This window comes from Dermochelys coriacea, chromosome 8, assembly GCF_009764565.3.
Source record: "Dermochelys coriacea isolate rDerCor1 chromosome 8, rDerCor1.pri.v4, whole genome shotgun sequence".
Classification (NCBI taxonomy): Eukaryota; Metazoa; Chordata; order Testudines; family Dermochelyidae; genus Dermochelys; species Dermochelys coriacea.
This window is the reverse complement of record NC_050075.1, coordinates 46,011,465-46,039,180: the sequence shown is the minus strand read 5'-3', so window position 1 is coordinate 46,039,180 and position 27,716 is coordinate 46,011,465. Positions and strand designations below refer to the sequence as shown.

At 42.1% G+C, this 27,716-nt stretch overlaps 1 protein-coding gene and 1 long non-coding RNA gene across 13 annotated transcripts in view; one reads left to right on the top strand and one right to left on the bottom strand.

Moving 5' to 3' along the window:
- DNM3 (dynamin 3) overlaps nt 1–27,716 on the top strand; it is a 307,097-nt gene that overhangs the window by 97,014 nt on the left and 182,367 nt on the right. For 7 of the 12 annotated variants that reach the window (XR_006273647.1, XR_005294437.2, XM_038413439.2 and 4 more), the window contains exons 11-14: nt 4,175–4,261; nt 6,588–6,658; nt 19,693–19,741; nt 21,983–22,012. Coding sequence is in view for 10 of the 12 variants with exons in the window: in XM_038413439.2 (XP_038269367.1) it covers nt 4,175–4,261; nt 6,588–6,658; nt 19,693–19,741; nt 21,983–22,012 (237 nt within the window). In the remaining 2 variants the exon portion in view is untranslated. Of the gene's footprint in view, nt 1–4,174; nt 4,262–6,587; nt 6,659–19,692; nt 19,742–21,982; nt 22,013–23,215; nt 23,222–27,716 lie in introns of all 12 variants that reach the window. The other 5 variants (XM_038413441.2, XM_038413438.2, XM_038413437.2 and 2 more) reach the window with 2 other exon arrangements.
- LOC119860134 lies at nt 22,574–25,719 on the bottom strand. Its single transcript, XR_005294438.2, has 2 exons — nt 25,211–25,719; nt 22,574–22,783 (listed from the first exon to the last, which is right to left on the bottom strand). It is a non-coding gene; the product is annotated as an uncharacterized LOC119860134 (long non-coding RNA).

Sequence of the window (27,716 nt, the reverse complement as noted above, 5' to 3'; positions counted from 1 at the left end):
TGGGAATGGAATTTGCTTTTGTTCCCAGAGTCATTCTTGTACTGTACTTCTGAAAACAAACAAAAATCCCTTAGTTCAATGTATTCATGTCATTTAGGTCATTGATTCAGCTTGTGATAATGTGGAACTGCCTTATCAAGGTAGAGTATCTTACTCTTGTCACCTGAAGAATTGTTTCTTTGGTGTTTTAGAATAGTGGTTTTTCCTTATCCATTAAATGCAAGAGCTGACACAGTTGCTGAATTGTTGGAACTGCAGGCCCCCTTCCAACCACATCATAATAGATGTCTAGCATCAATGATGCCTGGATCTTCTTTCTGAGCAGTTATGGTTTAGATCCAGCCAAGTGTGTGGGCTGTAAAGTGTTCTTTCCAATGTACATCACCTTACATTTCTTTTCCATGAATGTGATCTACAATAGGGTTACCCAAACATCTAGATTGGCTAGGACTTTGTGTTTGGGGAGACAACATTGGTGAAGTAATGTCTTTTATTGGACCAACAACAACTCTGCAAATATCAGTTCTTTGATCAGCAGGGAAGGAAATACAGGAGATGTGGGCTCATGTTCACTCCATTCTTAAGTGAAAGATGGCATCGCAAGTACTTAGTCCAAGGAATGCAGCTTAGTATTACTCCCACTCTAGCCCATTTTAAAAAAACAATGTCAGAATGAATAGACAAAAAATTGATGTAGAACATTAGTGTAGCCAGTTATTGCACCTTAGAGGTCAAAATGATTATAGAACAAGGCCTAAGTGCTCTCTCTTACCTCCTGTAGGATGACAAGGCAGAATCAAGATTTTGGGGAGCATGAAAATGGCAAGCTTTGCTGCTTGTGATGCATGAATAAGATTATTCTACTCACACTCAACTCAGAGCATCAGGATTCCAACAGTAGGTTCAGAAAAAGTTCTTGGGTGGAATTTTCAAAAGTGCCCAAGTGACTTAAGAGTGCAAATCCCATTGAAAATTATTGGGACACATGCTCCTAAATCACCTAAGCACTTCTGAAAATCCCACCCCTTGTGGAGTGGGGATTGGGATTTCTTTGACTAAAGTTGAAGAAAAACAGTTTTCCTTAAATCCATTAGGGCAATTTTTCAGTTTTTCACTCCTCTCAAGGCTCAGAGGAAGTCCCACTTGGGAAAACATCCATTCAAGTAAACCAATAACACTGGTTACCTTGTTTGAAGGTATGATTTGCAGTGCATGGTCTATGAGTACCACCTTGAGACTCAGCAGCTGCCACATGGTGGAGCCTTCTAGGAATCTGAAACTTTGGAATAATTTACAGGAGCACATATTAAAGCCATAAGTAGAGAGAGTATTCAGCTGCAGGAGAAAGAGGAGAACCGAAGCCTCCTCTTCCCGCCTGCTGGAAGGAGCAGTTTGGCAGGAGGACATGCGCATGCATGAGGTAGCCTGTGTGTTCCGTTTCTTTTGAGTAAGCACACACATGCATAGCTTAATGGGAACATCAGTCTGTATATTAGTATTTAGGAACTGCATGCAAATAATTTGCCCTCTTTCTAGTCTTCCGTTGAATTATGACATGTAAATGAAGGGTAAAATCCTTATTACTTATCTGCATGAGAGATCACAATTGTTATTCCTGTGAACGTGCACACAGTTCTCATTGATTCTGCTCAGAGAGTACCTCATCTCTAAACAGATCTGTCCCTGTGGATCTATGAGAGAAGTTTTGTGCCAGATGATTCCATACTTTTGGGCATAGGCGCCAACTCCCCTCTTTGCTGTGGATGCTCAACCAACCCCCACTCCACCCCTTCCATGAGGCCCCGTCCCCATTCCAACCCCTTCCCCAAAGTCCCCACCCTGGCCCCGCCTCTTCCCTGCCTCCTCCCCTGAGTGTGCCATGTTCCCGCTCCTCCCCCGCTCCCAGAGCATGCTAATGCTGCCAAACAACTGGCAGCGGACTGGTGGGAAGTGCTGGGAGGTAGGCGGAGGAGTGGGGATGCGGCGCGCTCGGGGGAAAGGAGGAGGTGGTGCAGGGAGGAGAGCTTGGCTGCCAGTGGGTCTCCAGACCCAGAGCACCTACAGAGTCGGCGTCTATGCTCTTGGGTAGCACGTGTCCCATTGGCATCCAAGTTGGAACCCTCTAAAGACCCTGCTTTGGTGGATCTGGATGTTTGGAGATCGGGTATAAAGAAACTATGGACCTGATTCTTTTCAGTTCTTCACTGATCACTGCAGCCTTGAGCTTGGAAATCCTGGGACCTCTTTTCTTGCAGTACCACTGGTTTAATTTAGGTTTTTAATCATTAGTAGTTAGCCTTGATGATTATAGTATTTTAGCTTTTAAAATAACACTGCTTTTTTGAGAGAGAGTGAGAGAGTTATAACAGTTGTCTAGTCAGTGTTAGGGTCTGCACTGGTGGTGTGGCTTTGGCAGGTGCCATCTGGTTCCTTGGGTAGGATAATCTGTTTCATTCAGTTTAGTTCCAATGGACTTGAAGCAGTGGGGACTTAAATGGATGTTTAAGTAGCAGCCGTGTTGGTCTGTATTCGCAAAAAAGAAAAGGAGTACTTGTGGCACCTTAGAGACTAACGAATTTATTTGAGCATAAGCTTTCCTGAGCTACAGCATCCGATGAAGTGAGCTGTAGCTCACGAAAGCTTATGCTCAAATAAATTTGTTAGTCTCTAAGGTGCCACAAGTACTCCTTTTTTTAAATGGATGTGCTGCTCTTTAAGAATTTTTTTTAGCTCAGCAGATTTATTTTCTTCTGTCTCTAAGTGAAGGATACTCTCTAAAGGATTTTCAATTTGTGTGGCCTTTACTGCTTAAGTCTGCACAGAGTGAGAGATCTGCCTAACATAGCTTTTATTAGAGGAAGTCTTTTAGGGTCTCCCCCTCACCCAAAGAGCCAGCTCCTGTTTTAGATTAGAGTTAGCCAAGTCAATGTGCAAATGCAACTTCTGGTGTCCATAGCACCAAAACAGCAACTGGTGACCCCTTCTGAAATCCATGAATGTAATCATTCACCCATTCGTGGATCAGACAGTGAAGGAAATGTGTGCTCATTCTTATGTTTCTTTTAGCGAAAAGATGGCATAACAGCACACAAGAACCTGACTGCAGAAATGCAAGAGTGTTTTATCAGCTTTTTCATATCTTTTTGTCAGAGAATCCGGGTGAGGTTCTTCACCACCATCTGAAATCTTTGCTGGCCTAGAGATTTTGGGTAATTGTTTTGGCTGATTGTTTGCAAGATTCTTTAACACATCATTCTGGAAAATCATAGATATCTTTGATAATGACCTAACCAGAAAAGAGCAAAGATTTTCACTGTGAACTTGTAGCAAGATTACTGTTCTTTTGTTCCCTTCATTTTGGCCCATTTGGAACAAATAGACCCATGTAATCAAACTGATGATGATGGAGTCTCCTATTGAGTGATGGATGAGTAACAGTCATTTATTTCAGAGTAGCAGCAGTGTTAGTCTGTATTCGCAAAAAGAAAAGCAGTACTTGTGGCACCTTAGAGACTAACAAATTTATTAGAGCATAAGCTTTCGTGAGCTACAGCTCACTTATTGTTGGTCTTGAGATGAGATCAGTGATCAGTATTTGACCTACAGTCCTGTCCGCAAGTGCCACAGGTGAAAACACTTGAAGATGAATGTGCACTGCTTTTAGCTTTACAGCTTGTACGTCTCTCCTTGGTTGCAGCAGTCCATGAGCTCTTGGAGTCTTCCAGTCCAAGGTGGGAGAGCTGCTGCCATTAGGTCCTGTTGTGGGTTAAGAGCTCTCGGGTATTTGAGGTGCTCATTGCAAGATTGGAGGTTGGCTTTCAGGGGGTCATTTGACATAGATTTGGATTAAGTGAATAGGAGTCGATGGTTTCAAGCCGCTGTTCCATGTATGCTCTCATTCCAAACATTCAGTTCTGCAAAGGAGCATACACTGAAAATGGCCACTACTTTCTTGAGCATTCCGTGAAGCAAATGGGCATGCAAGTTCCCAGAGTATAGATCTGTGCATATGGTATTAAACTACCCTTACTGGTAAGTATGCTTATAGGGTCTTGTTAACTTTAGTACTTACGTTTACAAAATTTACTTCTATTCAGGGACTAGTGTAGATTCTCCATTTGTACCCTTTTAACACACTCAGCAAGTTTAAAGTCCTCCCCATTTTGCCTTACAGCTGGCGACCTATCCAAGGCTATGTGAGGAAACGGAAAGGATTGTTGCTGGCCACATTCGAGACAGAGAGGAGAAGACCAAGGAACAGGTGGGAATAAACATGAAATCTGGTGGGTTGGGAATTGAGAGTGATGAAGGACCTGCACCATTTTTGAAAAGCCTTAACCATGGTAAATTGCTTGTGTCAAAAGTGTAACAGACATTGACGTATTAGATGGTGGAGAATGGAGAGAGGTTCTAGAGAAGGGAGGGAAGGAGACTAGCGCTGTTCCAAAGGCTCCTAATTTAGTCTGCCAGTCGTAGATGGGAGCAGAAAATGTAGATGACCTGCTGAACTGGAGTAACAGCTCCTCTTCTAATCCCACTGGCAGACAGTGGATGGGGCATGGCCAAGGAGAAGGGACAATCCCTTGCAACCATAATAGCCCTCTGGGGTTACTGACAGCTGACCTAATTTATAACAGCCCTCTGGCTTCTCATGGAGCCTTGAGGAGCCTCGGGCCCTATGGAGCTTGAGAGTGCTGCATGGTATCCTGTTCCCTTCCTCTCAGTCAATATTATAGATGTTTACTCCAAGTCTTAATCACACAAGTTATTGATCTTGTGCCTTGGGGGAGCTTTTAATCAGCACAACCAAGTTTTCCAAACTTTGGAAGAAAAAGATACAGGTAACTTGGAATAACTGCTCCCTTTTTTCTTTCCTTGTTTCCGTTCTCTCACATGCTCAGAGATGAGCACAAAATATCAGCTTCCTATGAATATGAATTTAGAGAGCTTCTAACTTCTTTTTGTTCAAATTGTACACAAATCTGAGAGAGTCCAGGCACAGACAATGTTAAAATTAGTGACTGTGATACATGTACCTATCATTTACTTATGCTATTAACAATTATTGTATTAAAATCGGTAAGGCTAGTGGGGAGATGTTTAAAAGGCCCAAGCCAGAGCCACTCAGCTCCCATTGATTTTTCAGTGGAAGTTGGGCTCCCTTCTGCCTTTTGAAAATCTCCCCCTTGAGGAATAAAAATAAAATATCTTCATGGCGTACAGTGTTCTGGGAGCTCTGCAGGTGCAATTGTACTCATTTTTGGTGAAATGAAAGGGGTTTAAAAATAATATTGGACTTCATGAGAAAAACCAGTTACACAAGAAAAGAAGCAAAATTGTGTAGTCTAGTGGTATAGGACTTGGTGAAGAGGACTGTTGGATGCAATGCCGAGGCACAATAAGGCATTCAGTAGTTAAGGCTTTACTCAGAAGTAACTATTTTTTCCATAGTGGTTTTTGTTGGATACAGAGAGACTGGTATCCTAGTAGGAAGGTCACATTACATTATTTTATCAAATTAAAACTCTTATTAGTTTTTATTCTTTTTTTAATAGTTGAGGCCTATGCATCAAAATATTCTTATCCACTGTGTTCTGGCAATAATAAATTGTTGCCCCGAGGCATAGACTTGGAGAGGTTTTGATAATTATGTAGTTTTACACACTTCGGGGATGTCTACACTGCAGTTAAACACCTGTGGCTGGCCCGTGCCCTCAATTCGTGAGGCTTTTGCTAGGGGAGGAGAGCCATGCAAAAAAAACCTTCCCCCTTCTTTGCATGGTTGAGCAAGGGCCTTCTATTGTAGCAGTCCCTCTATTCCTCAGAGCACAGGGATGGTTCACTCCTGATCCCTGCTGGGGAACAAGCATCTGAAAAGATGGCAGGAGGAAAACAGGGTCTTGGTCCCTCTGCACTGTCCTGGTACACACTTTAGGAAGGCTGCGGGGGCGGGGTGGGTGTCTTTGTGTATTTTAAGATATTTCCAGGTTAATTAGATCATGACGTTTCAGTCCAATTATCCGAGACACCAAGAAAATCAACAGATGAAGGCTACTCAAGCAGCAAGCTGAAACCTCTGTTTTGCTAAACTGTTCATTTTGTTACTTCATCCACCAGCCCACCCCTGTTGTCTGTTTCATCCACCTGTTTTATCCTGTCCAACACATCAACTGTAAGTTCACTGGGCAGACTTGTTACGTGTTTGTACAGTGCCTAACACCATAGAGCCCTAATTCTTCATAGAGGTTCCTGACTAGCCTGGTGTAGTAATAGTAGCAATAAGAGACCAAATATTGCCTATCCTGCAAACTGTAGTGCTAGAATCTGTGCTATATATTAAACTTCTCTTTGGCTTGATATGGTTAGTCTTAATTAAATTTTACAGAAGCTGATAATGAGGCAACTATAAGAAAGCTGAGGGAGGTAGTTGACTGATTAGTTCCATTATAGCCTAGTTTTTTAAATAAGCAAAGAAACAGATATGGAATATAGTAGGTAGTACTGCTTTTGGCCTGAATGATTATAAAAGACAATATTCAATAATGCAGCAAACCCAAATTTTCTTTTTCCTTTTTTCTTCCTGGTAGGTACTGCTGCTAATTGATATCCAGGTATCTTACATCAACACCAACCATGAAGACTTCATTGGCTTTGCAAAGTATGTATACAGAGACTTTATTATACAGATCCAATGTTAATTTCCCCTTCTTACTGATTTAAGGAAAAAATAGCCTGAAACATTTTAGAATGGTAGAGATGCCTCCTGCCAACCTTGAGACATGAAAATAGCATGTAATGCAGTTCACTATTCACTGCTGGGCACCTCCTGGTGGTTCATCAGGGGATTAGCTCTCAACCAGTCTGACGTTCCATTGATGCCTTCAGTTGCTCATCCTGTGGTGTCTCTCTCTCTCTCTCTCTCTCTCTGGACTCGGGGTGCTCCCTCTTTGAGGCTTGGCCCTTTGGCCAAGTCACTATAGTTCTTCTTCTGTGGTATCAAAGTCCCACTGGACGAACCATCTCAGACAGTCTTCCAGTCCACTGCCCCAACTGTGCCACTTCCTCAGTTGCTGGCAGTGGAACCCAGGCCCACCCACTGCTCCAGGTTCCAGCCTAGGGACCCTAAACGCAGTAACTGCAGTCTGTGTAAGCTCCGACCCTGTTGCTCTTTCCACGGGCTCTTTCCAACCTCTCTTCTGTCTTCTGCCCCTGGCCTTGCCCCCATTGGGTTACTGCTGGAGCTTCCTCTGCTCCGTGTGGTGATTTCACCCCTCCTCAGGTTCTTGCCAGCGTCTTTATTCTCAGGCAGGATCCCTGGGCGTACTTCTCCTGGGATTCCTCCTGGTCTTTTGCTAACTGCCATCATCTCTAGGGAGTTGCATCCAGTTCTTTCCTGCTGCCCGCTCTTGCTCTCTGCTTCCTGGTTTTACAGCTCAGCCTGCCCCTGCACTGCTGGGCTTCATCTCTTCAGCTCAGCTGGCCCTGACTCTCCTCCAGGGGTAGCCTGCCATGGGGTTAATTGGCCCTTTTTTCCTACTCAGGCCTAGTGTGGCATGGACATCCCATTACATAGAGGCTCACCCTCAGAACGCTTAATACCTGACTGTGCCCCTTACTGTAGGTTTAGACTGGATTATCTTGCTTTGTCCTACCTAGCTTGATTCCAGGGCTCACTGGAAATGCATCTCTTGACCTGAAACTTTGTCTCTCACTTCTTATAGAATCATAGAAACGTAGGGCTGGAAGGAACCTTGAGAGGTCTTAGGTCCAGCCCAATCTAGCCTCTTGACCTGGAACTGTATGTGTCTGGAGACAGCTTTTGATGTACAGATGCCTTTCATGCAGCCATTACTGGTAGCATTGGTACACAGTTGCCAATACAGATTTTAGCAGCATTGATTTAGTACTCACTGCACTGCCTGCTTAGGATGACAGTGATACTGCTGAAAATGAGCAGGACTGCTGTTTGGATACAGAGGATAATAGTAGCAGAAGCCAAGAACTTATCTTTGAGGGAAGAGAAGAAAGAAAATTCTCTCCAGTATGGGCTGACCCTTTTTCCCGTTTAATTGAAAAGATTAAGATTTCTTCTTTTGATGTGCAGACAATCCAGGAAAACCCCAAGGCTGTGATTTTTGAGGTGTCTGGCCTCATTCGCAGATGATGTAGCAAGTGCCTCTCTTGCATCCTAAACTCAACCGTTGGTGAGGTTTGGCTGCAGCTTCATACAACTCTTTATGTCTCCAGGATGGTTACTGGAAAATGGAGGGATATCCTCAGCTTATTTCTCCCTCCCTCTCCAAAAGATTATGGTGGTGGAGGCAGCCACAATCATGATGGTGCTATAGCATGACTCCAGAGGTTAGGATGCCCTTGGACCCAGATTTTTTCAATCTGTGATCTTGTCAGCTCACTTTGGGAACAACAGTACATATTCTATATGGGAAAACACCAGTTCAAGCTGTGGAAGAATGTTTGCACCATCTACCCCTCGCCTCCAAGGGTGTGGAGCAAAGAGTTTGTAAGAAACTGACTTGAGAGAGTGGAAAAAGACAGGGTGTGGCTATCCTTTGGTGATAGTGCCATTGATGCTTGCAGACAGATTGTTGCATTTATTTGGCCTTTGTATGATGGTTTCACCAGTAGTTTCAGGACCACGAAACTTTGAAGATGGGGTGGAAAATGGATGATAGTATTACTAAAGCTGAGGTAATTAAATGTATCCTTCATTTTCTCAGGTTATCCTCCCTTCCTCCTCCTCCTCCTTTTATCTTCTAGGGAAAGCACCTGCCAAGAAACCAGCACATACATATGCTCTGGATTCTCTGGTGCCCAGTGCGTGCAAAGTCAGTTCACTCTGCCTTCCTTCTGGAAGAAAACTCTAGGTTTCTGAATTCTGGAGTGGCTAAAAGGCCTGACTTGTACTCCCTTACTATTAGAAGGAGACTAGGGTCCATTTATTATGCAAGACCATTCTTGGACACACACGTCTCAGAACTACAAATTTCTCCCTTCCAGAATGTGCTGTAATTCAGCATCCTGAAGAGAAGATGCAGTAAATCTAATTCCTTCTGACAAAAGGATGCCATTGAGCCTGTGCTATTGGTCAAAAGAAAGGGAGGATTTGAGGCTGTCCTGAATGTTAAAGACTTCCATTGGTAACTAGTTATGGGAAAATTCAAAATTGGGTTTTGGAGAACAATTGTACCTCTCCTAGAGGAAAGGGATTGCTATGAGCTACAGTTGGTGGTAGTGCCTTTGTAGGCGATAGGACTGTGGTTTTTTTCTCTATCTGGTTAGTAATCTGGAAGGGATATAAGAAGCGGTGCCTCTCTATTGGTATGCTGATGCCACTAGGGCTTAAGATAAACTAATCAATGTCCTAGCTTGTTCCCAGAAACCAGTTGGAGTGTACAAGGGCCTTACTTGACTCAACATAACTCAAAGCCTTCTTGCTCTTGAATAGGGTCCAGGACATAAGGGAAAGGATTTTCAGAGTCAGCTGGATCAGCAAAAGCCATGCAGCAAAAGATTGGCCTGATAGATACAATGGTTATATAGATTCATAGATACTAAGATCAGAAGGGACCATTCTGATCATCTAGTCTGACCTCCTGCACAACGCAGGCCACGGAATCTCACCCACCCACTCCTGGGAAAAACCTCACCTATATCTGAGCTATTGAAGTCCTCAAATCATGGTTTAAGACTTCAAAGAGCAGAGAATCCTCCCTCAAGTGACCCGTGCCCCATGCTACAGAGAAAGGCGAAAAACCTCCAGGGCCTCTTCCAATCTGCCCTGGAGGAAAATTCCTTCCCGACCCCAAATATGGCGATCAGCTAAACCCTGAGCATGTGGGCAAGATTCACCAGCCAGATACTACAGAAAATTCTTTCCTGGGTAACTCAGATCCCACCCATCTAATATCCCATCACAGGCCATTAGGCCTATTTACCATGAATATTTAAAGATCAATTAATTACCAAAATCATGTTATCCCATCATATCATCTCCTCCATAAACTTATTGAGTTTAATCTTAAAGCCAGATAGATCTTTTGCCCCCCCTGCTTCCCTTGGAAGGCTATTCCAAAACTTCTCTCCTCTGATGGTTAGAAACCTTCGTCTAATTTCAAGTCTAAACTTTCCAATGACCAGTTTATATCCATTTGTTCTTGTGTCCACATTGGTACTGAGCTTAAATAATTCCTCTCCCTCTCCTGTATTTATGCCTCTGATATATTTATAGAGAGCAATCATATCTCCCCTCAACCTTCTTTTAGTTAGAATAAACAAGCCAAACTCCTTGAGTCTCCTTTTATAAGACAAGTTTTCCATTCCTCGGATCATCCTAGTAGCCCTTCTGTGTACCTGTTCCAGTTTGAATTCATCCTTCTTAAACATGGGAGACCAGAACTGCACACAGTATTCCAGGTGAGGTCTCACAGTGCCTTGTATAACGGTATTAAAACCTCCTTATCCCTACTGGAAATACCTCTCCTGATGCATCCCAAGACCGCATTAGCTTTTTTCACAGCCATATCACATTGGCAGCTCATAGTCATCCTATGATCAACCAATACTCCAAGATCCTTCTCCTCTTCCGTTACTTCTAATCGATGCGTCCCCAGCTTATAACTAAAATTCTTGTTGTTAATCCCTAAATGCATAACCTTACACTTCTCACTATTAAATTTCATCCTATTACTATTACTCCAGTTTACAAGATCATCCAGATCCTCCTGTATGATATCCTGGTCCTTCTCTAAATTGGCAATACCTCCTAGCTTTGTATCATCCGCAAACTTTATTAGCAAAAAGAAAAGGAGTACTTGTGGCACCTTAGAGACTAACAAATTTATTAGAGCATAAGCTTTCGTGAGCTACAGCTCACTTCATCGGATGCATTTGGTGGAAAAAACAGAGGAGAGATTTATATACACACACACAGAGAACATGAAACAATGGGTTTATCATACACACTGTAAGGAGAGTGATCACTTAAGATAAGCCATCACCAACAGCAGGGGGGGGAAGGAGGAAAACCTTTCATGGTGACAAGCAGGTAGGCTAATTCCAGCAGTTAACAAGAATATCAGAGGAACAGTGGGGGGTGGGGTGGGAGGGAGAAATACCATGGGGAAATAGTTTTACTTTGTGTAATGACTCATCCATTCCCAGTCTCTATTCAAGCCTAAGTTAATTGTATCCAGTTTGCAAATTAATTCCAATTCAGCAGTCTCTCGTTGGAGTCTGTTTTTGAAGCTTTTTTGTTGAAGTATAGCCACTCTTAGGTCTGTGATCGAGTGATACAATTAACTTAGGCTTGAATAGAGACTGGGAATGGATGAGTCATTACACAAAGTAAAATTATTTCCCCATGGTATTTCTCCCTCCCACCCCACCCCCCACTGTTCCTCTGATATTCTTGTTAACTGCTGGAATTAGCCTACCTGCTTGTCACCATGAAAGGTTTTCCTCCTTCCCCCCCCGCTGTTGGTGATGGCTTATCTTAAGTGATCACTCTCCTTACAGTGTGTATGATAAATCCATTGTTTCATGTTCTCTGTGTGTGTGTGTATATAAATCTCTCCTCTGTTTTTTCCACCAAATGCATCCGATGAAGTGAGCTGTAGCTCACGAAAGCTTATGCTCTAATAAATTTGTTAGTCTCTAAGGTGCCACAAGTACTCCTTTTCTTTTTGCGAATACAGACTAACACGGCTGCTACTCTGAAACTTTATTAGCACACTCCCACTTTTTGTGCCAAGGTCAGTAATAAAAAGATTAAATAAGATTTGTCCCAAAACCGATCCCTGAGGAACTCTACTGGTAATCTCCCTCCAGCCGGACAGTTCACCTTTCAGTAAAACCCGTTGTAGTCTCCACTTTAACCAATTCCTTATCCACCTTTCAATGTTCATATTGATCCCCATCTTTTCCAATTTAATAATTCCCCATGTGGCACAGTATCAAACACCTTACTGAAATCTAGGTAAATTAGATCCACTGCGTTTCCTTTGTCTAAAAAATCTGTTACTTTCTTAAAGAAGGAGATCAGGTTGGTTTGGCATGATCTACCTTTTGTAAAACCATGTTGTATTTTGTCCCATTTACCATTGACTTCAATGTCCTTAACTACGTTCTCCTTCAAAATTTTTTACAAGACCTTGAATACTATAGATGTCAAACTAACAGGCCTGTAGTTTCCCAGATCACTTTTTTTCCCTTTCTTAAAAATAGGAACTATATTAGCAATTCTCCAATCATACGGTACAACTCCTGAGTTCACAGATTCAATAAAAAATTCTTGCTAATGGGCTTGCAATTTCGGATGCCAATTCAATGAAATCTTGATTTCAAATTTTCTTCATTGCAAAACTGAGTGACCAGGTTTGTTCTTGGGGTGGGGAGCGGATACAAAGGGTCACGTCTTCCAACATCCTTGGTCTTCAGGAATAGCAGCTGCACATGAATGTTCTGGAGATGAGGGTAATTGTGAATGCTCTGAAGACCTTTAGGTAATGTTTATCACAAAAAGTATCCAAATCTTTCTTCTTGTATTTGGAAGCCCTGAAGACACAGGATTGGGCAGTGTTCCACAAAACATGTCTGGTGGCAACTTATGTGGCAGGAATGAAAAAGTGAATTGCAGACAGACCAGGTCAATCAGTAGTGGACACACAAGTGCAGCCTTAGAGAAGAAAGTAGTGGACCATAGGAACTATGGCAAGAGACTATTCTTGCTTAACTAGGAGATCTTCAATGATCTGAAACTCTCAAAAAAGAGTCCTACAAAAAGTGGAAACTAGGTCAAATTACAAAGGATGAATATAAACAAATAACACAAATATGTAGGGACAAAGTTGGAAACACCAAGGCACAAAACAGGATTCAACTAGCTTGAGACATAGAGAAAGATCAAGGACAGAGTAGTCCCCTTATTCAATGAGGGGGAAAACAATAGCAGAAATTGTGGAAATGGTAGAAGTGCTAAATGACTTTTGTTTCAGTTTTCAATAAAAAGTTTATTAACAGTTGGACATCTAACGTAATGAATGCCAGTGAAAATGAGATAGGTTCAGAGGCTAAAATAGGGAAAGAATAAGTTAGACTACTTAGACAAGTTAGATGTATTCAAGTCACCAGGGCCTGATGAAATATGTCCTAGAATACTGACTGAGGAGATATCTGAGGGTATGTCTACAGTACGAAATTATTTAGAAATGATTCTATTCGAATTTTTGGAAGCGATTTTATACATTCGGTCTTCTGTGTCCTCACTAAAGCACGTGAATTCGGCTGAGTGCGTCCATAGTACCAAGCTTAGCTTTACATGTCAGAGCGGTGCATTGTGGGTAGCTATCCCACAGTTCCCGCAGTCCCCGCCGCCCATTGGAATTCTGGGTTAAGCTCCCAGTACATGATGGGGCAAAAACATTCTCGCGGGTGTTTCTGGGTGTGTGTCATCAGTCGCTCCTACCTTCGTGAAAGCTACAGCAGACAATCGTTTCGCGCCTTTTTGGCGTGCAGACGCCATACTGCTTTCAGCAGACGGTGCACCACTGCTCTCCTGCTACAGTGAATCCACATCACATTTCCTCTCATCTTCCTATGTAATCTCTAGTATCTACTCTTTCTCTTCCTCATCGAACGCTTTTGCTGCCCACTCTATTCGGCTATTGTGAACCGAGCAGCACAGCTTCCACCGCCAATTCTCCTCTCCCGCTCTTGCTGTGCTACCAAGATTCTCCATGTCTGTCCTGGGCTCCCGCCTCCATGAAAGCTACAGAAGACAAACATTTCCCGCCTTTTTCCGGCTATTGTGAACCGAACAGCACCTCTTCTGCTGCCACTCTGCTTTCCTACGTTTCGCGCCCTTTTTCCAGGATTACCCATGCAGGCGCCATAGCCGTGGAGCCCGCTCAGATCTCCCCTGAGTTTTGACCATTGTAAATACCTCGCGCATTATCCAGCAGTATGTGCAGTACCTGCAAAACCAGGTGAGGAAGTGACGACAGCGTGATTACTATATTGATGAGGACATGGACACAGATGTTCCTAGAAGCAGGGCGTGTGACGATTGGGAGATCATGGTGCTGTTGGGCCAGGTTCATACTGTGGAACGCCAATTCTGGGCCCGGGAAAGCACAGATTGGTGGGACTGCATAGTGTTGCAGATAGGGGATGATTCCCAGTGGCTGCAAAACTTTCGTATGTCTAGGGCCACTTTCATGGAATTTTGTGACTTGCTGTCCCCTGCCCTGAAGCGCAAAGACACCAGAATGAGAGCAGCCCTCACAGTTGAGAAGCGAGTGGCAATAGCACTGTGGAAGCTTGCAATGCCCGACAACTACCGGTCAATCAGGAATCAGTTTGGAGTTGGCAAATCTACTGTGGGGACTGCTGTGCTGTAAGTAGCCAACGCAATCATTGACCAGCTGCTATCAAGGGTAGTGATTTTGGGAAATGTGCAGACGATTGTGGATGGCTTTAATGTGCTGGGGTTCCCTAACTGTGGCAGGGCGATAGATGGGACGCATATCCCTATCTCGGCCCTGGAACACCGGGGCAGCCAGTATATGAACTGCAAGGGGTACTTTTCCAAGGTGCTACAAGCACTGGTGGATTACAAGGGACATTTCACCAACATCAACGTGGTATGGCCGGGAAAGGTGCATGACGCTCGCATCTTCAGGAACTCTGGTCTGTTTGAACAGCTGCAGGAAGGAATTTACTTCCCAGACCAGAAAATTACTGTTGGGGATGTTGAAATGACTATAGTTATTCTTGGGGACCCAGCCTACCCCTTAATGCCCTGGCTCATGAAGCTGTACACAGGCACCCTGGACAGTAGTATGGAGAAGTTCAACTATAGGCTGAGCAAGTTCAGAATGGTGGTAGAATGTGCTTTTGGACGTCGGAGTTGAGAGTGTTGTCCAGAGCGGTCAAACGGGAGCATTCTGGGATAGCTCCTTGAGGCCAATAACATCCAATTGTGTCCACGGTACCTGTAACCCGGAACTGCGATCTTGATTTTAGCTCTACTCCACTTGCTGAGGTGGAGTACAGAAATCGGATTAAAGAACCCTTTACATTGAAAAAACTGGTTTGGTTGTGTGGACGGAATCAGTTTTATTTCAAAGTAACTTGGCTAATTCCAAAATAACTGTGTACTGTAGACCAGGCCTGAGCCATTAGTGATTATCTTCAAAAAGTCATGGAAGATGGGAGAGATTCCAGAGGACTGGAAAAGGGCAAATATAATGCCAATCTATAAAAAGGGGAATAAGGACAACCTAGGGAATTACAGACCAGTCAACTTAATTTCACTAGCCGGAAAGATAATGGAGCAAATAATTAAGCAATGAATTTGCAGATACCTAGAAGATAAGGTGATAAGTAACAGTCAGTATGGACTTGTCAAGAATAAATTGTCAAACCAACCTAATAGCTTTCTTTGACAGGGTAAGAAGCCTTGTGGATAGGTGGAAAGCTATGGATGTGGTATTTCTTGACTTTAGTAAGGCATTTGGTACTGTCTCGCATGACCTTCTCATAAACAAACTAGGGAAATACATCTTAGAAGGAGCTACTATAAGGTGGGTGCATAACTGGTTGGAAAACTATTCCTAGAGAGCAATCATCAGTGGTTCATAGTCAACCTAGAAGGGCATATCAAGTGGGGTCCTGCAGGGATCAGTTCTGGGTCCAGTTCTGTTCAATATCTTCATCAATGATTTAGATAATAGTATAGAGAGTACACTTATAAAGTTTGCAGACAATACCAAGCTGGGATGGGGTTGCAAGTGTTTTGGAGGATAGGATTAAAATTCAAAATGATCTGGACAAATTGGAGAAATGGTCTGAAGTAAATAGGAAGAAATTCAATAAAGACAAATGCAAAGTACTCCACTTAAGAAGGAATAATCAGTTGCACACCCAAAAAATGGGAAATTTACTGCTTAGGAAGGAGTACTGTTGAAAGGGATCTGGGGGTCATACTGGATCACAAGCGAAATATGAGTGAACAGTGTAACATTATTGCAAACAAAATCAAACATCATTCTGGGATCTATTAGCGCAGTGGTCACCAACCAGTTGATCGTGATCAACTGGTCGATCCTGGAGATTCTCCCAGTTGATTGTGCTCTCTGGTGGCATAGTGGGGCTGCCGCTAAGGCAGGCTCCCTGCCTGCCCCAACCCCATGTTGCTCCCAGAAGCAGCCAGCATGCCCCCGCAGCCCTGGGAAGCATTGACCCCTGCAGTTCCCATTGGCCAGGAATGGGGAACTGTGGCCAATGGGAGCTGCGGGGGCAGTGCCTGCAGAGTGGGGCAGCATGTGGAGCCATGCGTCTTTCCTGCCCCTCACCCCCGAGGGGCACAGGGGCGCATTGGCCCCTTCCAGGAGTGGCGTGGGGCCGGGGCAGGCAGAGAGCCTGCCTTAGCCCTGCTGTGCCACCGCCTGGATGCTGCCAGAGGTAAGCGCCACCCGGCGGGAGCCCACACCCCAACCCCTCTTCTAGAGCCAGCACCCCATACCCCCTCCTGTGCCCCTGTCCCAGGCTCAACCTGGAGCCCCGTCCCACACTGCGAACCTCTTGGCTCCAGCCCAGAGCCCACCCCCCCTCCCCCCCGAACATCAACTCCCTGCCCTAGCCTGGTGAAAGTGAGTGAGGGTGGGGAGGAGAGAGCGACAGAAGGGGCGGGGTTAGATGGAGTGAGTGGGGCAGGGTTTTGGGGGAAGGGGCGGGGCCTTGGGGAAGGGGCAGGGTAGATCCTGGGTTGCCCTTAAATTCACAAAGTGATCTTGGGCGTAAAAAGGTTGGAGATTGTTGTTTTAGTAGGAGTGTTGAAAGCAAGACACAAAGTAATTCTTCCTCTCTACTCTGCAGATTAGGTCTTAACTGGAGTATTGTGTCCAGATCAGTGTGCCACATTTCAGGAAAGATGTTGACAAAGTAGTGAAATCCAGAGAAGAGCAACAAAAATGGTTAAAGGCCTAGAAAACATGACCAGTGAGGGAAGATGGAAAAAATTGGGTTTGTTTAGTCTGGAGAAGAGAAGACTGAGGGGGGGACATAAGTTTTCAAGTACACAAAAGGTTGTTACAAGGAGGAGGAAGAAAAATTGTTCTCTTTAACCTCTGAGGATAGGACAAGAAGCAATGGGGTTAAATTGCAGCAAGGGTGGTTTAGGTTGGACATTAGGAAAAACTTCCTAGCTGTCAGGGTGGTTAAGCACTGGAATAAATTGCCTAGGGAGGGTTGTGGAATCTCTGTCATGGGAGATTTTTAAGAGCAGGTTAGACAAACACCTCTCAAGGATGGTCTAAATAATAATGTGAGTGCAGGGAATTGAACTAGATGACTTCTTGAGGTCCCTTCCAGTCCTATTAATCTATGATATCTTTCTAGAATGGGTTCACAACCTTTCTGAAAAACAAATTAACAGTGTTCTGTACATTATTCTAGCATTATTGCTTAGATCACATCTTGAGATGAATCCGATTTGGCTTTTCAGTGTTACACAATATATTCCTGGAACTAGGGTGCCCGTCTGCCTCCCCAAGAGTTTTATTTCTTTTGGATTGCCCCTGGATTTCCTTTACCCTCTGCTGTATTTTGTGAGGATATTACCTATCCGTATATTAAACAAAGGAAATGGTTATGTTTACTTCTCAGACTATGTTCACCCAGTTGGTTTTTCACAGCATATTGTAGTCTTGCTTTTTTTTGTATAAACATTGCAGAGAATTACTGATGTTCAGTTGTTACCCTTGGAAGAGGTATGTTTTAATGGAATACTACTCATCCACCCTTTTCTCCACAAAGATATGAAGGTTTGGAACCTCTGCTTCTTCTTCTCTCTCACTGATTACCTTTAAAGGGATATTTTTGCCCCCAACTGGAAAGAAATGGATTATTAGATCACTGGGAAAAACCTAAGTACCTGTGCCAGGGGTGGCTCAAAGTACACCTCAATGAGTCCAGTGACTTAAACTTTGAGTTGTGATAGTAGCTTCAAAACCCATTTTCTGGTATACATAGACCTCAAAATGGCAATACACTTATATTTTTTGATAAGTGCAATTGTCAGTAAGCATCTCTACTGTCAGAAATTATTAAGGAGACAAGAAGCATCTTAACTATAGAAGCCTAAATGCAGTTTTTGCAAAATCTAAGCTTTCCAGACTATACTTTCCCATGATGTACCATGGCCTCCCCTCTAATGGAGTCTTATGGTCAATCATGGGAATTATATGACTATGGTACATTGCAGGAGATGTAGTTTGGCCCAGGTGACTGGTCCACAGGGAAGAATCAGAGCAATGGGTCACCACTATACCTTAAGCAGATGCAGGTTAATGTCAAATTAACTTCAAATGAACCATTTTGGACTGGGAATGTCAAAAGTCTGGTTGAAAAGGGGACCTGATGGTGCCCAGTCAGATCTACTGACCAGACACCCAACATCTGGTCACTGCAGGCAGGGGAGGCGATGAGTCATCACCTGTGCCAGTCCCTACTCAGCCAGGGCCACACCCTACCTGCATTGGGGTCAGGAGAAAGGGGCAGGGCAGGAGCAGGGCCTGTGGGGAAGGGGCGGGACAGGGGAGGTTTTTAAATATTACAAAGTTGGCAAGTTTAGGCTCAACTCTTCAGCCAATCTGTGGAATGGGCATTCTGCACCAACCAGCTGCAGAATCAGGCCGCTTATCTGGGATCAAAACAGATATTGCTTGGAATTAACTTATTCATGTCTGTTCTCCTTCCTACTTTCAAAGCAGTGGTTATGGCAGATCTGCAATATATATTAATGTTTGTTGAAATGGGACAAATTAATTTAATCCTGAAGCCTCCAAACAAAACTTGCTGTCACCAAATGGCTAACCTGGTGGTCTAATAACAGAGTAGCCAAAGCAAGTTTGAACTCTTCCCTCCTCCCCTTTTTCCAGTAATGTGTGCACTGTGTGATCTTGCTACCGCTGTATCATGTAATATAAATGCCTTTAGAATTAAACTTTGTCGCTATCATGACTTGTGCATTTTTGTGAGAGAGGAGTGTTTCATTTCAGTAATGGGATTAGCAAAATTCAGAAACTGAGCAAAACATTTATTTTAAACTATGCTGCATTGCTGTAAGATTCCAGCTTTTTAACCACCTTTTGTGATGGTTTCATCCCTCATTTTATATTTACATCCTCAAAGTACATATAAAAATTAGAATAATATCCAAAACGAGCTGCTAGGCTAGGCGTTTAGAGAACCTATGGGGTGGGGGAGGATTTTGCTGCAATGCTCTAAAGAACTAAAGTGACTCATTTTTTTCTTGCCCCTTTTTAATATTTATATTGCCCAAGATTTCCCTCGTGCACAGATGAGCCATAACTTTTTATGTCTTTAGTAACCTCATCAGACATGTAAGTCAACACAAAGGGTTATTTACTATGATAGTGCAATGTACATTACAGAGGAGGTGATTAATAAGAATCTGTTTGTGTTGATCTGTTTTCTGCAAATAGAAGTTTACATGAACTGAGTTTGCTTGTGAATTTGAGACTGAATTGTGTTTCTTTTTAGCCTCAGATTCTGGGCTCATAAATTTTATATTTTATTGTTTCCAAAGCATGTTGCTCAAGGACTCATCTTAAATTTCTTCAGCGTAACTTTTCTCTTTGCTTTTCTTAGTGCCCAACAACGAAGCAGTCAGGTTAACAAAAGTGCAGTTGGAACTCAGGTAGGCATCTGATAAGAGAATGAATAATTGCATGTATAAGTGAACTTCAGTTGTTGATTTTATGGGCTGTATCTTTTATTTTTTGCTGTAAATTTATAAGTTTCCAGTTTTGCTTGATACATAATATAAAATGCATCTTTTTTTTTTTACTTGCTTTACTTAAGTTTTCAGAACCAGCTGACATCTTCATTAGGGTTGTCAGCTATAACTTTTAATAATTTTGCTGCTAACTGGACTGCTCTTCAGTGTTTCCTCCTTGATGCCCTTAAGTACCCAGAATTTTTCCTGTGTTGTCCCTAAATATTTAGTTTTCATTAGGCTCAAACTTGTGCATGATTTCAAAGACCAATACCGTGTGAGTACTTGTTTTATACCTGCTCTCAGTTGTATAGTAGTTTACTAGTTCACACATGTTCACAGCTTGATAACACAGTGAAGGGACAGGTCGGTACGCAAAAGCAGACTTGTCTTTACCTCTGCTGAAAATTTTCAGTTGACTTCATAAAAATGTTGATTACATACCACAGTCTCGTTTTGAAGAAACAAAGCTGATTGGTGGTCTCAGACTAATAGCACTCTTGCTGAGATGGCATTAACTAAATTAGTTGGCTGTTTCTTTTTATATGTAGTACATGCTTGCAAGATGCTTATACTGTGAAGAGGTGCTGTCACCCTCAACTTCCACTGCAAGTTAAGGATGCTCAGCACTTTACAGGATCAATTTCTGTTTTCTTTTTAAGTTAAAACACTAAGGATGATTGATATAACCAGCCTTAATATATATTCTTGTATATTTCTAAGGTTCCACAGAGTGTTTGTCTTTTAAGCAAAACATATAAAAAAATCATCATGGTATCTCAAAAAGAAAAGGAGTACTTGTGGCACCTTAGAGACTAACAAATATATTTGAGCATAAGCTTTTGTGAGCTCCAGCTCACTTCCAATGAAGTGAGCTGGAGCTCACGAAAGCTTATGCTCAAATAAATTTGTTAGTCTTTAAGGTGCCACAAGTACTCTTTTTCTTTTTGCGAATACAGACTAACACGGCTGCTACTCTGAAACATGGTATCTCAGTGTTCATTTGTGATGGTTTCAATTTTGGATAGTCAAAATAAAATGAAGTCAACTTCCTTTAATCTGGGTTATTTGCTCGCACATCTCCCCAATATTCTTGCATCTAATTGCTCCTGCACTAAACATTACAATGAAAAGTTAAAGGCAAAGATTTTTCAAAAGTGACCAGTATTGACGGGTGCCTCCATTTTTGGATGGTGATTTTGAGATACTTTAAAGGAGCTTTACTTGCAGAAGGCAAGTACCCAGCTTTTTCTGAAAATCAGACCTCTTTAAAGTGTCTCACATTGAGTGCCCAGAAAAACAAGCACCAAAAATCACTACTCACTTTTGAAATGTTGGCCAAAATAGTCAATTAGCTTCTGGAAAGTTTGGAAGCAATGCTACCTCCAAAGCTTGAGCATTTTCTATGTTTTGGAGTTACATGCCAAGTAGGATTAAAAACAAAACAAAATCCTGAAAGGTCTAATGGCTGAAACAGCTCCAAAGACTCTCCAAAGTGAGAGACTTCCGTCTCCTATAGCTGTGCAGGAACACACGTCAAACACTAAGGCTATGTCTGCACAACACCGCTTTTAAAGACATGGCTTGGTCGCTAGAGCAGTGCTATTAAAAGTCGTGCAGTGTGGCCGCTGTTTGTCGGCTTTCCTGCTGACAAAAAACTTCCACCCCCAAAGATTGGGGTTAGCTTTGTCGGTAGGAGAACACTGTCGGCAAAACTTTTGTCTTTTGGGAGAGTATTTTTTTTTTGACATCTCTGAAAGACAAAAGTTTTGTCATTCAATTGCCAGTATAGACAAAGCCATAGTCGTATCTGCTTTGGGGTTGTCTTATAGAAGGAAAACCACCCAATTCTGTTATGTCTCAGAAATACACAAATTGGAGTAACTATTCCTGAGTCTGAGTGACTGTATTTTGTCTCTTAAAATAACAAAACAAAACAGCAAAACCCCACAAAACTTTGGCTTTAAAAGGAAAAAGCTCAAAATTGGTAACTTGGTAAAAAGACTTTGCTGAACCTTACTTATTTCAGAGAAGAAACAAAACAAAAGTCTGTTTGATTTATCTTAATTGTTTGGAAGTGAGAAGAGCTTGACAAAATGACTTCTGAATTGAGAAAATGTTTCTGAAATAAAACTTTATTTTTACAATTCTTTGCTATTTCAGGGAGCCAATCTACCGCCTTCACGGCAAATTGTACGAGCTAAGTTTTGTAAGCTTTATTGTTGCTTTTTCATTTAGCTTCTCAAAGGGCAAAGTTTGTCTCAATTCATTAGTTTAATTAATGCTAGCTACTAAATTTTTTTTACCTTGAAACTGTTTCACATTTAACACCTTCTCAATGAAATGTAATTGCAGTTCATCCCTTCATTGCCACTAACCTGCTGTGACTTACAAGTCTGAACTAGTACAACTTAAAAAGTGTTGTTAAGCTTTCAACTAAATCTATGTTTAAGCTTACTACATTAAATTGACTTAAAGTGAACTAAACTTACTAATGAACAATGTCCTTTTAAATTATATCATTGGGAAAATTGGATATTTCTTATTTGATGTTTATAGTATATGGAGGCTCTGCCTCTTGAAAGGTAGGTGAATTATAGTACGGGAAATATCAATTATTGCTTAAAAGGATGTACTGTTTACAAATGCCTTCTGTCACAACTCATAAAGTCCTTTCCAACAAGCACAATTCAAAGAAAAAATGATACAAACCACTAAAGCTTTCTTAGCATTTTTTTCATAGCAGTAGGAGGATCAGTGTGTCACAGGATAGATTTTTACTTTATCAATTCTTCCAACAAATATTAGATGAATACATTTTACATTATTAATCGTAAGTTATTTTCTAAACATTTAGGAGTTAATTCTATAACAAGCCACTCTTCCAATTCAGTGACAGGTGGATATAAGTTGTAAAAGTCGATTGTGCTATTTAGTGCCATATGACATGTTCCTTGATAAGACCTGTATAATGAAAATGGATATATTTAATTTCAGTTTGTCATTATACTGCCAAATTACACCAATAACCATTATAAACTGAGTTAAAATAAATATGATATTCAGTTTTGAGTAAGGCAACAGGGCATAAACAAAACTGACTCTAATAGCAGTTGGAAAGATCATTAAACTAATCCAGACTGGTATTGGGGTTTCCTACTTGATTGTAATATGCTTTGAATAATGATAATATAGAGAATTATTTCACATATCAGAAATACAGACATCTTTTTTGTGAAAAATGCATAATACCCAGTTCTTTAAGTATAGTTTTGCTCATTTTCCCTTCTACTAATTTACCTTCTTGTGCTTAATCTTTGGCTTTTTTTTTTGTTTGTTTTTTGTTTTTGCTACTGCCTGAGGTTTTGACCTGACTCAGCAAGGTTTCTTTCTAAGCCACAGGTTAGTCTGTCTTCTCATCTGCATTAAATAATCAGTGTAACACTTTGTTTTACATAGTGCTTCTAGCAAGATCTGGGCCATGAAGACTGACCAACTCTTAACTGTATATTTTGTGTGGTGAGATTTGTGGTTTTTGTCACATCACTAAACTTGTATTTTAAACATTGTCATTTTAATGTAAAAATCCCACTTCTAATAGATCTTGCAGCTCAAAAGGTGTCATTGCATCAAACATTCAATCATTTAAGAACACAATGTGGGAGGATTTGAAGATGATAGATCATATATAGGATTTTAAAATGGAACAAAATGTAAGATACTTTCAGTGGCAAAATCTAGTATTGCTCCATATGGAATAACCATTACAGTTGAGAAAATTAAATTAAATCTGAATCTTGGATCCAAAATTGTTGTCGAAGTTATTTTTAGACAATTTGGATGTAATAACTTGGTCCTATTTCTATAATGAGCCCAAACCAGAAACTTAAAGAAAATTTGGATCTACTGCTGTACTTTGTGGCCTCTACTTATGTAACCTGCACCATTTATGAATGCATGATGATTCACATCATTACCCCAAGCTTTGCTTAACTAACGTTGGGTGAATATTCTCTTTCTTTGTTTCACCAAAGGCTGAGTTATCTGTCAAAGATGGTACTTTTTGAAATTAAGTCAGTATCATTTCCAGTCATGATGCAATATACAGTGATTTCATCCAAAACAATGTTAATTCTGGAAGCAGTCTCCCAGAGGTGGAACCTTTGGAAATTAAGTATTCTCCACCTTTTTCCACCAAATGCATCCGATGAAGTGAGCTGTAGCTCACGAAAGCTTATGCTCTAATAAATTTGTTAGCCTCTAAGGTGCCACAAGTACTCCTTTTCTTTTTGCGAATACAGACTAACACGGCTGCTACTCTGAAACCTGTCATTATTCTCCACCTTGTTCATCTCCATGTTCAAAGATCACATGAGATATGATGGAAGATATGTTGAATATTTTGACCCTTGCCCTCTACTAATTAAAGCAGGGAAATTACACTCTGACAAGTCAATATTGCTTCTGTTTTCTGAATCCAAGTCATTCACTAGTTCTGTTTTCCATCCTTGGAAGCTGACCTGATTTCCTCCAAGATATTATTCCCTACTGGCCTATAGTGTGAGCGAACTTTTCACATTTGATCTAAGAAACAAATCCATTGTGGTGTTGCCTCACCCCCGGTTTGTTATAATTCTTACCCCAATTTGACAGTGCTGATGTAACACAATTTTGTACTGCAAGTATTGGGAGCTAAAGCAGCAGTGTGAGGAGTTACAGTGCAACTAACATTGCTTCAGTGGAACTATTGTGTAGTTAGTTGTTTAAATAATGGCTAACTCGGCAAATAACTCCTGTTTATTCCTGCCTCTGTCTTGTTAGAGTGCCTAACCTTCAGATTTGCACACACTTCTTTTCTCTGACTTTCCCAGCCAGTTCAAATGACAGTCAGACTTAAAATGACATCGCAAACATTACTTTTGAAAAGTGGCTAGCACAGCTGTTCATGCTTATTTAATACTTAGTCACAGTATATTTTGTTCTACTTTATTAATCAGAAATCTCTTAAATGATGCAAGGAACTGTAAAGTTGTGAAGCAGTGCACAAAAATCTGTCCTTCGTCCATCAGATCCTGCTTTCCTGTTTACCAATGTGAAATGGCGGAGAGGGAAGGGAACAGATATGATTTGTTTTTGGGCAGCTGAAACTATCTGCAAAATGACTTCCTTCTGATTTGTGTACGTACACACACACACACACACACTCTCTCTCTCTCTCTCTCACTCTCTCTCATCCGCCCCCCAAATTTTTTCATTTTTCAGACACCAAGTTTATCTATCAGAATCCTGAAGGAAGGAACTGTGTCATCCTTCATTCATCCTGTCCACACAACCCAGCTGCTAGTCAGAATATTGTCTCCACTCACTTCTGGCATGGCTTATGTTTCTCACCTTCCTGATGTTCATAACTCATGTCACTCATATCCGGTACATGCAGAGTGGAATTTGGCATTATCATTTTAAAAAAAATATTCCTTGCAATATTTGCAACCCAAACTCAAAAGTGAAATGATGGTGTAACTGGTGCCTGACGGTGACGCCTCCTTGTGGCTCATCTGGGGAATGAGCTCGCCTCTGTCCACACCCTGTCCTGCAGTTACTCAGCTGGTTGCCTCAGTCACTTGCTCTGTTGCCCTTCTCTCGCTGGTCAGGAGCTTCAGTGCCTCCCCTTCGTGGCTTAGCCTTCTAGCCAAGTTATAGTTGTCCTGCCCTTCCGGGGTCTCACCAAAGTGTCTCTCCACATTGTCTCAGGCAGCCTCCCTATCACTGTGCTGACTGCATCACTGCCACAGTGGCTTGTAGCAGAACCCAGGTCTGCCCTCTACTCCAGGTTCCAATCTAGGGGTCCTTGAACCAGCCGTTCACGTCTGTTCTCCCAGCCCTTTTTGTTTCTTCCCTGGACTGTTTCCTACGCTCCTATGACAGACTCCTACTCTCCCCCCTTGTATCAGAGGGTGTGACTGCAGGCTTCCTCACATGTAGCCCTCCCTGCCCCCACTGTTACCGGCTCCGGGCTTTATAGAAGTCCTGCCTCTTTCTGCCCAGGTGAGCTTTATTCACAATTAAGCCTCACTGCGTCCTAGCTCCCCTTCAGGTGCAGCTGATTGCTAGTTGGCCTCTCTTGCCTATATTAACCCCTCCAGGGCTAGTGTGGGGTGAATGCCCCATCACAGGCGTCTGAACAATAATGGAAATAATTACTCTCGTCACCATCCAAGTCGAGAGTAGCGCAAAATGTAAACAGCAGAATGGTTAAAACTAAACTGGTTTATTAAAATGGAAACATTTTTGTTTTAAATGCCTTATCTGTTTTACAGGCAAGGAAATTTATTTTTAAAATGTTGCTTGATTTTCAGAGATGAAATCAATGGGAGACTAGTGGGAGTTCAGCACCTCCTGAAAACCAGGACATGAATCTTAACCAGATAGTGTTCCTTTGAGTATATGGCATTGTCTGAGCCCTTATCACACAACGTTGCTTGGTCCTGAATGTATTGAAATTCTATTGATTTGCTGTAGTTCTGTATATAAAATGTGCCCATGTGAAGTTCTAGGAACATGTACAATTCATTGAAAATAACTTGCAACCTCACGCTCTCTCCCCAGCCATTAGCACACCTCTAGATTTCCTTCCCTCCTGTAACATCCACCATAAGTCTCCAGTTGCTTGATACTTTGGTCTGCTGCTCCTTTGCAGATTTCAGTATGTTTAGGGAGTGTAGTATTCTATTTTAATGGGGAAGCGCATGTTGGTTGATTAGTGGAAATTGAGCAACATTCCTTGAAAAACACACAGGCCAAGGGTATTGCCTCAATCCGGTGTCCTGCCACTGACACAACCCAGTGATTTGTGGGAATGGCAGCTGGATCCAATCTCCCACAAGCAGGATTCTTTGAGGAAACAGCTGGCAGCTTCATTCCTCTACTGGATAGACATAATGGGGGAGTGACTGACAGTAGTATCAGCAAGCCAGCTTGCTTTTGCATTCACCCACTGGTGGTTGTATATCTATGAGGCTCTGTCAGCAGTTGCCGGGATCACAGAAAGGTCCTCTGTTGGGAGCTACATTATGGGGAGTTCCTTCCTGGCCAGCAAAGAAAGTTGTTAAAGTGTTTCTTAGGCTTAAATAAATGCTTAAAAATAGCCCATACTGAGCCCTAAGCTAGATTGCATGTTTTCCTGAGTTGCAGAAAAAAAGTGACTATCAGTATTGATTTTATAAAATGTTCAGAACAAAGGAAAGTATTCTAGTATCCCAATGCACAGTATGCTACCTTCCTTCCCTGTTTAACTGTTCATCAACTTCAGATACCCGGAAACTGCATTTAGCTCTTCATCCGTGAATCCCTCCTTGCACCCAACTGTTCATTTCCAGAGTGGCAACTCCCTCTCTGAATCTTTTCAGGCTCCCTGTCCCAAACCAACTTTAACGATAGCATCAGTCTGGCTGCCTTTCTTCTGCTTCCCATTTTGTGCCTTGCTCCCTACTGAGCATGGGAATATTTTAAATTATAAGCACTCTGGTGCAGTTGAAAGGAATCCAGTCACTTGGCTTCCCCATGCCTCAGTTTCTTTGTTTGTAAAATGCAAGGAATACCTTCCTCACACAGTTGTTGTGAAGCTGTAACATTTGCGGGGTGCTTTGAGGCATTCAGTGGCTGCTGTGTAACTGTCATTGTCCCTATTAGGAGGCCAAGTTAAATTTGTGCGGCGGGGCGAGGTGGGGGAATCATAACTTCCTGACTCGTATGTCTAAAATCTCCACCACACCACAGCATTCCTTTAATTTTGCTTTGTTTAATTATATTATTGTGGTTCTATGGCACTGTACTCTTCATAAGTTGTTTGAAGGCTGATAAATATGTCTGGATAGGCAAAATGGTTGTTTCTGGTTAG